This window comes from Octodon degus, unplaced genomic scaffold (genome assembly GCF_000260255.1).
Source record: "Octodon degus isolate 3935 unplaced genomic scaffold, OctDeg1.0 scaffold00240, whole genome shotgun sequence".
NCBI classification, from domain to species: Eukaryota; Metazoa; Chordata; class Mammalia; order Rodentia; family Octodontidae; genus Octodon; species Octodon degus.
In genome coordinates, this window is record NW_004524816.1 from 205,122 (window position 1) to 217,395 (window position 12,274).

Genomic DNA, 12,274 nt, shown 5'->3' on the forward strand with positions numbered 1-12,274 from the left:
TCTGTTTTGAAGCTGAGAATTCCCTTCACCCGTCTCCCCTTCCCTGCGGAGCACAGGGCACTCGCTGAGCACTGCTTGGTGCTTCAGTGCTCACATTCATCCCCTTTTCTCTAGGCTGCTTTCCCTTACTACAAAGGCTGGGAAACCAAACACCCTGTCTTCCAGTTCCTTCATAGTCTAGGTTCCAGTGTGATTTAAGTGTGGCCAACCAGAGGGCTGAGGGGCACTGGGAAGGCAGAGCTGTGCACAGAGGGTGCCAGCTGGGGCTGTTGTCCGCTGGCACAGCCTGATGTGGGCCCCAGCCTCCCGGCATGTCAATACTCTGTGATGTTGGTCAGCAGCTCCCAGGGTCAAGGCGTGGGCTCCGGGCAGGCCAAGCTCGCTGGTGCCCACTCTACAGAGGCAGTGTGGCTCTAAGGGCAGCAGCTGAGTCCTGGGTGGCTTGAGTCCCACCTTACTGCTCAGGCCTGGTTTCTGGAAGTTTGGTTCCAGCAGCTGTTTGCTCACACCATGTCCTTGGTTATGGCAGAGGCTGCTGCTCCCTTGGACGCCGATTCTTTGATGCTGTGGGAAAACAAATTTGCTTCTCCCGCCTTTTCATTCTTTTTTTTTTTCCTTTTTGAGACAGGGTCTTGCTATGTAGTCCAAGGCTGGCCTTGAACTCACGTTGTAGCCCAGGCTTGTCTTAAACTAGCAATGATCCTCCTGCCTCAGCCTCCCCAGTGCTGGGGTTACAGGTGTGCACCACCATGCTGGGCTTTCACTGTTTCATATCACCTAACTCTCTACAATTCTTAAACTCTCTTCCTGTTCAAAATAAGGTGGCTTTGGTTTGGGAACACTGACCCTGCTGAGGTGAGCGGAAGCTGCTGGGCATCAAGGCCTCAAGTTCTGTTCTCTGGCCTTTGCTTCCACTGCAGGGACTGAGGAGAATATCGCCAAGAAACCTGGGGAATTGCACTGTGGCTCACCCTGCTTTTAAAGTATGTTTCTGAGCCCCCACCATGCTGCAGTCTAGTGAGTGTGTGGTGGGTGATTTTTCATATCGTTTGCTAGAAATCAAGGCCATACCCTCCATTCAGCCAGCGTTTACCTAGCAGATGACAGTGAGGCAGTTCAGGGTGATCAGGAAGGACCCCATGAACACTAGTGCAAGATGGGTTTCCTGGTCCCAAGACCCAGCCTATGGCGGACCTGATGCTGGTGGCTGAGGACCCACAAACTCACGGCACCCATGTTTTGCTCAGCTCCTTCGCAACCTTCCTTGCATCTGAGGCCCAGCTGCTGTGTGTTCCCAGACACTACTCTCACTTTAGCGTAAGAAGCACTAGATTTATTTGGTTTCACAGAGTGGATCTGAAACAATGCATAGTCTATGTAGGGATGCCCTTCCATGGCTGTTCTTGGAGTCCTTGGAGTCTCAGAGCCCTTCCCATGAATCTCCAGAGCACCAGCGCTCTGAGTGATATCTGGTTAGACCAGCACAGGGTTTCTTGCAAGTGTACATTTCCCCCCAACAACTGGATTTTTACAAAAAGTACTTGGGGAGCCTACAAATTCGACTTATAACTGACAAAATTAACATCAGAATTTTGTTTCCAGAAAGTCCCAGCAGGAATTCTTCCCTTTCCCTGCCATAGGAACCCTTAACTCTCGTTGCAGGACTGAGAATGCTCTAAGAACTGAAAAATAAATCAGAGACATCTAAGTATTCCAATTCCTCTGTAAAGCCTACCGCAGAATTCCATTACACAGGAAAAGGAGTTCCACATTCCTTGTCTATAGAAGCCATTGCTTTTGCTACCCTCAGAGCTGTCTTTCAGGAGACAGCTAACAAACTCTCAGGGTGCACAGGTCTCATTTTTTCCCTGGAGAATCTGCAAAAACAGATATTTTAGGAGAATTTTCACGTTATGAAGAGTGTAATCACTGGGCAAGGTGCTACATGCCTGTAATCCCAGCACTCAGGAAGCTGAGGCAGGAGGATCGTTGCAAGTTCAAGACAAGCCTGGGTTACAAAGTGAGTTCAAGGCCAGCCTGCGCTGCATAGTGAGACCCTGTTTCAAAAAGATTAAAAAAAAAAAAGGAATTAGCTAATTTATAATAATAATCAGTCAAACATAGTGTCACCCACCTCTAATCCCAGCACTCTGGAGGAGGAGGCAGGAGGTTCACAGCAAGTTTGAGGCCAGCCTGGGCTACAAATGTAGTGAGTTTAAAGCTAGCCTGAACTGGGTGGCAAGACCCTGTCTGAAACAAAAACAAAAGAAAACAAAAAATCAGAGCAATATTTTTAAAAGGGGAGTGTAAGGCCTCTTTCTCAGAAACATGGGTGATCATTTTAGGTTGGGCTATGTTAAGTGTTCTGTAGGTACCCAGTTCCCTGGTGGTCTGTGCCCCGTATCTTGCTTCTGGAACTGCTTATCACATCTGTGAGGATTATTTGGCTGTTAGCACGAGTAGACTGTGGGTAATAGTACTGTAAGATGGTTCCTAGATAAGGCTGCCCAGCGGACAAATGCTGACTCTTTGATGTAACTATGTCAACCATGGCAGCCTCCGCTTATTCGTCTGTAGGAGATAACAGTCCTACACACCTCAAATAGCTTTGTAAGAATTAGTCAAATAAGCAGATAGTAGGAACTAGCTGTAGATTTTTACTTACAATTTTATTTGTGATTTACTTTTCCTCCCTTTCTCACAAGACTTAATAGCAATCATTAAAGAGATAAAGCCCCGGTGCCCATTGCCCCAGAATCTACTACTTGAAGCTACTGAGGAAAATAGGAAGTGACTGCATTATGCAGCAAATACTTTAAAAAGTTGTTAAAATAAAAGGCACAGTGCCATTAATCTTCAAAATATGCCCCCATACCTTATTTTAAATTATTATTATTATTATTATTATTATTTTGGTTTTATTCTTTTTGAGGCAGTTCAGACGAGGCTTGAACTTGCGAGGATCCTCCTGCCTCAGCCTCCTGATGCTAGAATTACAGGTGAGCCCAAGGCTGCCCTGGAACTCACAGCGAGCCTCCTGCCTCCGCCTCCCAAGTGCTGGGATTACAGGCGTGCACCACCATTCTTAGTGATCCACCATATTTTTGATCATAGCTTGTTAAGATACTCACAAAAGAGGACTCCTGAACCGCACCAGAAAGTGGCAAGACCACGAGATATGTGTGTTCAAAGCAAGGTGGACTGTTTTTGAGGATTGGTAACATTGTGTCTTTTACTGTAATAAATGGCTAAAATAGTTACCATATATTCCCATCACCCCTTGAGAGCTGTTTCCTCAGGAACGTTTGTCAGTCACAGTGTCTGCCCTGGAGATGTTCAACTTGGTGTCAGCCGCATCTTGGCGGAAGCAGATCTGTGACGACGTAAGGGGCGCGGAGGGGTACTGGGGCGGAGTGCTAGAAGGACAAGAGGGAGAGGAGGCCGCCCTGGGCCGCAGCTGCGGCTCACCCCGCTCTCGCGGAATCGCGGACTGCTGCTGGGAAGCCCCGCTGCGGCTGCGTGGCGCTGGTGTCCGGCTGTGCTGCTGTCTGGGGGCTCCCTGGGGCGGTGAGGCGCCAGCGCCAACCAGGAGGCACTGTGCGGGCTCGGGGCTCGGGCTCCCCACGCGGCACGGCTTCCTCCCCCAGCCCAAGCCCTTCCAACTTTCCTACTGCGCAGATGCCGCCTCTCTGGCCTTGGGCGCTCCCCTCTTGGCTTCTGGAAACTCTCGTTCTTGGGCCCTGTGGCCCTGGCGGCCTCGGTCTCCTAGGTCAGGATGGCACTTCTCCTGGCACGGTCACAACCGGACGGGGCTCCAGGAGGCGCCCCAGGGACCCCGAGTCCTGTAAGCGCTCCTCCTTGGCCCAGTCGTGTGCCAGCAGTCCCGCCTTCTACCGGCCTGGGTCACATACCCCAGGAGGGCCAGACCTGCGCGCATCCTTGCCGCTGGCCCTGGTCATTAGGAGTCTGAAGAAAGCGCCACGTCTCATAAGGGATCATCTCAGATGACATTAGGCAGAACCACCGCCCGTCTACAACGGGACCCACTAATTCCTCCTCTAGAGACCCAGAGCTGTAGGGAGGTGCCTGGGTCAGTGTATAGACTGTGCTCTGTTGGGTGGCAGCTGTCTCTAAGGGCAGAACATTGCCCTCAGCAGCTCGCCTTGTTACTCCACACCGGAGCAGGGCTGGCAGGGTGTGACGTGAGCCGGGGTCTTCTGGGTCCTTTCCTGGGCCCGAGATGGTCGTTAAAACTGCAGCCAGGTCACACACACAATCACCAGGGCGAACACCGATTCTATGCAATGTCCTCTATTACTAAGCGACAATGTATGGCAACTTAGGTGTATCCAGTGCTTATGATATTTTCAATTTAAGATAAATTCATGAGGTTGTAGCCCCATTTTAAATAGAGCAGCATGTACCTACTTATTTAGAATTTCATGACTGGATATATAGCGTACCCTCCAGATATGGTCAAAGGCCCACCTAGTTTTCCTCCAACAATGCCTAACAGAAAGAGCTCATTAATTTTATTCTGGCAGATCCTGTAAAAATTAAATTAAAGAGTGTGATTGGATCAGACAGCGAGAAAATAAGCCTTCATGTGTCTCTCACCTGACTTCTGACAAAGATGAGGGGGTTGCACTGACAGATGAGCCTGGTAGTAAGCACTGCTGGCCAACTGGAAATCCAGATGGAAAAATATCTTGGTCCTTCTTTACATTTTACTAAATAATTAAATTCAGATCAATTGTTGATCTCATTGTGGAAAGGTAAAGCAATGAAGCTTCAGGAAAAAAGTACTGAAGATCCTTTTTATTGACAGCTTGGAGTAGACAATTTCTTAGAAAGATCATATAGTACTCCCCAAAGAGAAAAATATTTATACTAAAATTAAGAACTTGTGTTTATCACACAAACAAAAAGCATGAAATGTGAAAAGGCAAGCTGGAGTCTAGAAGAAAAAATTTGCAATGGCACATGCTCCACAGAGCACTCGTCTAACCTATTTTCTTCCAAATAAAAAGGCGGGCAACACAACACGAAGAGTAAAAGGCGAAAGCTTTTCGCAGTCCCTGCACAAAAAGGAGACATCATTGGGCTCAGTTTGTTTTCAAATTTGAGTTTTGCTGCTCTTTTTCACTGTATTCCATTGTTTGATTGACTAAGATATTTACATATTTATCAGAGGAAAATTTATAGTCAGGGAAGTGTCGATTCCATTCCTGTCCTCTTTGCTCTTCTTTGTCCCCCTTTTAGCTTTCTCCACTAGTGCCCCTATTATTAGTCTTTATACTTTATACCTGGTGTTTTAAAAAATATATAAGCAAAGAATACATATAGATATATTTATTCTCCTTTCTTACACAAAACACACCATATGTACAGAGTCCACCAAAAAACTGTATACACGCTTAAGGAAAAGAGCAACAGCATGATGTTTTCTAGCAGATACTGTTACTCCCATATGGGGGACCCTTACAGGATGCCACATATCACTGCCAGCCCTTAGAAAGACATTGAAAGTGCACATGTAGCAATCTCAATGACCAAGGTCACCCAAACGATAGTGTGCCTCGCTGATAGCTGTCTAGAAGCTGATGTCCAGCACTTGGAGTACCTCTTGTAGCTCTGCAGCTGCCCAGGCCAAAAGTAACTGGTGCTAATCTCATGGTGCCTGGGCTGGCCAAGTAACTCAGCGGATTAAAGCACCTGCAAGCGGCTCAAGGGCTGGAGGTTCGATCCCCAGCACTGCCATGCTGCCACCCCCCCCCCCAGGGCACACTGAAACAGCAATTGAGATTGGGCGTGGTGGTGCACACCCCTGTAATCTCAGATCTTGGGAGGCTGTAAACAGGCAGATCACAACGAGTCTGATCTAGTACTGAGACCCTGAACACCCTGCAGACCCTTCCCTAAAAATAAAAATAAATAAATAAAATCTCATGGTGTCTCAAAAAGGTAGTATCAAAACTTTGATACAAATTTCTTTTCTTGAAGTATGTCTACATATTTTTAGTGAACTATTTCTTTTCAGCTGTTTCTTTTCTTTCTCTTTTCCTTCTTCTTTTTTTTTTTTTTTATATTTTAGGAAAGGATCTACAGGGTGTTCAGGGTCTCAGTACTAGATCAGACTCGTAGTGATTCTCCTGTTTACAGCCTCCCAAGTGCTGGAATTACAGGCATGTGCCACCATGCCCAGTCTCAATTGCCATCTCAGGGCACCCCGGGGCAGGGCCAGCAGGGCAGTCCAGGGGGAACCCTGGCCCCTGTACCTGCTTGCAGGTGCTTTAATCCACTGAGCTATTTGGCCAGCCCTATTTCTATTATTCTCTCTCTCTCTCTCTCTCTCTCTCTCTCTCTCTCTCTCTCTCTCTCCCTCTCCCCCTCCCTCCCCCTCTCCTTCTCCTTCTCCTTTCCCTCTCTAGTATATTAATTTTCTCCACCTAGTATATTATGGAGTTTATTCCATGTTCTTTCAAAAAATGCTCTATGTAGTTCATTCACCAGATCCTTATTGATGACCATTTGGGTTGTTTCCAGTATTTTGCCTCAATGAGTGAGAGGACAGTGAGAACCCCTAGACCTGTACTGCTTCATGTTAATGGATGTGAATCAAGATGCAGTCAGTCCCAGGAGTGGGGTTCCTGGGCAAAGGTTGCATGTAATTGCTCAGCTCTGCTAGCTTACCTCTAGGACTGTTTCATTTTGGTCTCTGAAGTGTGTGCATCTCCATGGCTCCACTAATGCATTTTTGTCAAAGGTGGATTTTTGCTAGCCCAAGTGAGGAGTAATAATTGTAGTAAGATTTTATTTTTCTGTTTTAATATGATGAAAGAGTTTAGCTATCTATTCATATATTCAAGGACTGCTTGATTTGATTTGATTTATTTTTTAATAAGCTGCCTATTCTAGTTTTTTCCCTATTTTTCCATTAGCTTTATCCTCCTGCTACATTTTAAGAACTCTTTATAGAAGAGTACTACAAATTGTTAGCTTTGTTTTTCTTATTGGGCATTTGTATTTTGACTTTCTTACATGTTTATATGAAAGTACTTTACAGGGGCCAGTGAGATAGCTCAATGGACTAAAGCACTTGCTTAGGCAAGTTTAGGCAAGCACAGGGGCTGCAGTTAGATCCCCTGCACTGGGGTTCTATTCCAGGCACCACGTGCCAGCCCCGCCCCCAGGTGGCCAGAGTCCAGGTGTGGTGGTGCACACCTGTAATCCCAGTGCTGGAAAGGCTGAAAACAGGAAGATCACTATCAGTCTGAGCTGCATAGTGAGACCCTGTTAACAACAAAATACATTAAAAAAATTTTTTTATAAAGTACTTTGTAACTTCTTTTAATGTAACAAAATTCCTCAATATTTATTGTTTCTGGATTAGGGATTATTTGAAAAATTCCCCTCTATTCTTAGATCATAAATGAATTTATTTCTATTTTTCTTTAATTTTTGTATGTTTCTTTCTTAGCATATCATTAATAAAAGTTAATTAAGTTAAAATAAATTAAAATTTATATGGATGAAGGACATAGATATAGATCTAATTTACTTTTTAAAAAATGGTTCTCCATTTGTTTCATTTTAAGTATGAAAATGTCCCTCCTCTTTATCCCTGCCCCTTAGATCTAGTGATTTGAGATATTGTCCTGATACGTAGTGTGAGTTGCAATTATTCAGGTTTAGCTTTGTGTCTTTCACAAGTACTTTCAATTTTCCTTTAAACGAGTTTCTTGTATTTCTTGCTGCTCTTTTTCCCACAACTGTTTTAATAATCTTTTTTTTTTATTTTCTTTCTTTCTTTTAAAAAATTTATTTAGTCCGCCTTTGGCGCGCGCCGGCCGGGAAGGCACCTCCCGCAGTCGCTCGGAACTGCCCATCTGGAGCTGTCCGCAGAGGGCCTGCGGTGGGAACCGAGTGGGTCAGGCGGGGCTGAGCCAGGCCGTGGGCCGTGCGGGGCCGGGCTGGTGGACAGCGGGATGGGGTGCACCGTGAGCGCCGAAGACAAGGCGGCAGCTGAGTGCTCCAAGATGATCGACAAGAACCTGCGGGAGGACGGCGAGAAGGCAGCACAGGGGGTGAACTTGCTTCTGTTAGGTGCTGGCAAGTCAGGAAAGAGCACCATCGTCAAACAGATGAAGATCATCCGTGAAGATGGCTATTCAGAGGAGGAGTGCCGGCAGTACCGGGCGGTTGTCTACAGCAACACCATCCAGTCCATCATGGCCACTGTCAAGGCTATGAGCAACCTGCAGATTGACTTTGCTGACCCTCACCGTGCGGATGACGCCAGGCAGCTGTTTGCACGGTCTTACACTGCTGAGGAGCAAGGCATGCTTCCTGAGGGCCTTTCCAGAATTATCCGGAGGCTCTGGGCTGACCATGGTGTGCAGGTCTGCTTCAGCTGCTCAAGAGAATACCAGCTCAACGATTCAGCTGCCTACTACCTGAATGACCTGGAGTGGATTGCACGGAGTGACTACATGCCTACACAGCAGGATGTGCTGCAGACCTGTGTGAAGACCACGGGTATTGTGGAAACACACTTTACCTTCAAGGACCTACACTTCAAGATGTTTGACATGGGTGGTCAGCGGTCTGAGCGAAAGAAGTGGATCCATTGCTTTGAGGGCATCACAGCCATCCTCTTCTGTGTAGCTTTGAGCACTTACGACTTGGTGCTAGCTGAGGATGAGGAGATGAACCGCATGCATGAGAGCATGAAGCTGTTTGACAGCATCTGTAACAACAAATGGCTCATGGACATGCCCATCATCCTCTTCCTCAACAAGAAGGACCTGTTTGAGGAAAAGATCACACACAGCCCACTGACCATCTGCTTCCCAGAGTACAAAGGAGCCAACAAGTATGATGAGGCAGCCAGCTACATCCAGAGTAAGTTTGAGGACCTGAATAAACACAAAGACACCGAGGAGATCTACACACACTTTACGTGTGCCACCGACATGAAGAACGTGCAGTTTGTGTTTGATGCCGTCACCGATGTCATCATGAAGAACAACCTGAAGGACTGCGGCCTCCTCTGAGGGGGAGTGGGCCTGGCAGGATGGGCCACTGCTGACTACTCCGCCAGCCCCTGAGGAAGATGGGGCCAAGAAGACCACGCTCCCTGCCTGTCCCCCTGGCCGCTTCTCCCCTCTGTCCTCTTTGTTCTCAGCTTTCCTGGTCCTTTCCTCAGCTTCAGACTCAGGGGAGGGGTGGCCACAAGCCTCAGTTTGAAGCCTGCCTCTATCAGAGTGCCAGGAGTAGCCATGGTGCCTCTTCCTGGGCATCTGTTCTAGTTTTTTGATCGTTGTCTTATTCTGTGTGGGGGGGGGAGCACATGCTGAGTCTCCAAGGCCTGTGTCTGGAGGGGCACCCACTTCTCCAGCCTGGACCCCTGGCTTTGCCCAGCACCAGCCCTGACCCAGCCCAAGTCCAAATGTTTACAGGGAGCCTCCTGCCCTTCCTGCCCCCACTACCACTCAGAGGCCCCAAAGGAAAAAGCACAAGAAGTATGAGACACCACCATTCCAGGAGACCACAAGTCCACCTGCTCATTCTCATAGCTTTTTATAAAAATGAAAGTAAAGGGAAAAAATTGTTTTTAGTGCAGGGTCTCACTATGTAGATTGAACTCATAGTGATCCTTCTATTTTCAGCCTCCCAAGCACTGAGATTACAGGTACCTGCACCATCATGCCCACTCTCAGTTGCTGTCTGAACATGCCCAAGGGGTGGGGCTGGCATGGCAATCTGGGAACTGAACCCCAGTCCCTGCACCTGCCTAAGCAGGTGCTTTAGTCTGCTGAGCTATCCAGCCAACACTTATGACCTTTTTGAGTTATTGTAAATGGGCTCCTCTCTAACTTTCTGACATTTGTGCATAGGACAGTTATTCATCATTTAGTTCCATATTACATTTACATTTTGTTGTTTCACTGAACTTTTTGTTGGTATTATAGAATTTTTCATGACTGCATGGAATTGCATTATATAGAAATATCATAAATTAATTAATCAATCCCTTGATGTTGGGCATTTAATTGCATGGGTGTACTTTTTTTTTTTTTTATTTGTTTGTTATTTTGAGAAAAAGTCCACTATGCAGTGAGCTTTGCTACTACTGGGATTACAGTTGTGTGTGTGACCACCTGGATTTTTCCCATTATTAATAGTAGGGTATGAACATACCTGCAACAAAATAACATATAATAATAAATAACTAAATAATCCTTGCACATGTGTACCATTTTTTCCACCATTAACAAGAATACATGAAATTTCATAACTAAATATTTTTTAGTTCTTTGGTTGCTTCTCATGACAACTCTTTAGAAGCAAATTTGCAGGTTTGATGGGCATGTATAATGGAAAAGTCTTTTTCAAATATATATTGAGAAATTGCCCCAGTGAAGGCTTCTATCCATTTTTATTTTGAGAAGGTAGAATTTAATTGTAATGAGGCAAACAAAATGTCAGACCCATTACAAACCCACTGCAATAGTTTTCAAGTTATTTAGCCATAGTACTCTCTGCATAAAGGAAAATTTGTGTATTGGGTTGAATTATATGAAATTGCTATATTTACAGGTAAAATGGCCAAATGTCAGAAATTTCTTATGGTCCATCCTTGTGTTTCTGGGTTTTGGAGGGTTGGGGACTCTGTAGAGATTTTTTTAAGGTTCTTCTTGTCCTGGACAAAGAACTGGATGAAACAAGGACAAAAGATGCCAAGATTTCACATTTATTAAAGATAGAAAAAGAAAACTAATATGCTCTTTAGAGCAAGTGCTGATCAATTAAGGTGAAGAAAAAACTGCACCCTGCAAAGCACAGGTTGACCCCCAAGAGCAAGCAGCTTATGGCAGCTGTCTTTTATATCTTCCATTCCTCAGGCTAATGTCGGGTTTAGGTTCTCCTAGGGAAAAATGGGGAGAAAAGAAGAAGCAAGATATATCATGTACAGATACAAATTCTATGATGAATGGCATCACTGTGTAAGTCTAAAACATATCAATAAAGAAATCTGATCAAGTTTTTATGAGAAGATCTGAAAGCTAGTACTGTCTGATTGGTTCCAGGCGCAGGGCTTTTGGACATGTTCTTGCATGTGACATTCATCTCCAGCTAGCTTGCCATTCCATAATCTTCTCCTTCTCTAGCAAAAGTCTACCAAGAAAACTGGAGCTTCTGTGGTTAACTGTGGCTTTAGGGTATTGGAAAAGACTCAGATAAATTCTTGAGAGCAGCTATGTAGGCACAAAGCCCTGCACAGACAGCAAAGTATTGAGTAGGACAGAAGAAAGAGGAAAGTAAAAAAGAGGCAAGAAAAAGATCATAATTTATAAATCATACTTTTAAGAAGACTGCAGCTGAAGAATCAATCCAAGTTACCTGGTGTTGCCAGGCACAGTGGCCCACACCCGTAATCTCAGCCCTTTGGCACACTGAGGTAGGATGATTGCAACAAGACTCCCAGAAAGATGGGGAATGGTGAAAGCAGGGGAAGAGCCCTCCCAAGATTTGGTGTCCATGTGCCAGAATATAGCAAAATGAGGAAGAGAAAGAAAAGAAGTGGGTTCCTGGGGCCCAGAAAGGATCTGAAGTGGGAGTTGAAGCCCATGTCTCCTGAGCAAAGAGAGAGATTTCAGGGGAGAAGGAGATGGCAGGCAGTGATTTCTCCCTAAGCTCAGGCTCAGCAATAGGATGGGTGGCTTGATCTTGCAGTCAGTGATCATGAAAATGAAGATTTAAGGGACTAGGGAGATAGCACAGTGATCTAAGTGCCTGCCTGGCAAGTGCAAGGACCCAGGTTCGCTCTCCACTCCCACATCTGGTGTTCAGAACTTTGGGAGCACTAGTGCAGGCAATGAAAACAGGGCATGGTGGCGAATGCCTATAATCCCAGCACTGGAGAGGCTGAGACAGGAGGATCTCTATGAGTCCAAGCTGCATGAGACCTTATACCAAATAAATAAACAAAAGATTTAAAAAGAGAAAGATTTAAAATAGCAAGGGGGCATCAGAAATCAATCCAACAAATGCTAGGTGATGCAAAGAATAATAACATATGATTGATTTGAGTAAATGAAAAAGCAGAAAACAAAGCAAATGACATTAAAAAGAAACTGTTCACAGAAGCAATGGCAGAAAGCTTCCTAAGCCAGGAAAAAGAATCTGACATAAGTGAGGCATATAGAACCCCAATTAGCCATAATGAAGACTAGACTGACCATATGTCAAAAAACAAAACAAAATAAAA

General features: G+C 45.5%; 2 protein-coding genes across 2 annotated transcripts in view; both read left to right on the plus strand.

The window, feature by feature from the left end:
* Tfam (transcription factor A, mitochondrial) overlaps positions 1–3,848 on the plus strand; it is a 62,178-nt gene extending 58,330 nt beyond the window's left edge. The window contains exon 8 of the mRNA XM_004645884.2: positions 3,300–3,848. Within this exon, the coding sequence (XP_004645941.1) occupies positions 3,300–3,848 (549 nt within the window). The remainder of the gene's footprint in view (positions 1–3,299) is intronic.
* Positions 3,849–7,984: 4,136 nt separating this feature from the next.
* LOC101583094 (guanine nucleotide-binding protein G(i) subunit alpha-2) lies at positions 7,985–9,603 on the plus strand. Its single transcript, XM_023706132.1, has one exon. It carries the CDS (start codon positions 7,989–7,991, stop codon positions 9,054–9,056), a length of 1,068 nt encoding a protein of 355 aa, XP_023561900.1. The 5' UTR covers positions 7,985–7,988; the 3' UTR covers positions 9,057–9,603.
* Positions 9,604–12,274: the final 2,671 nt, after the last annotated feature.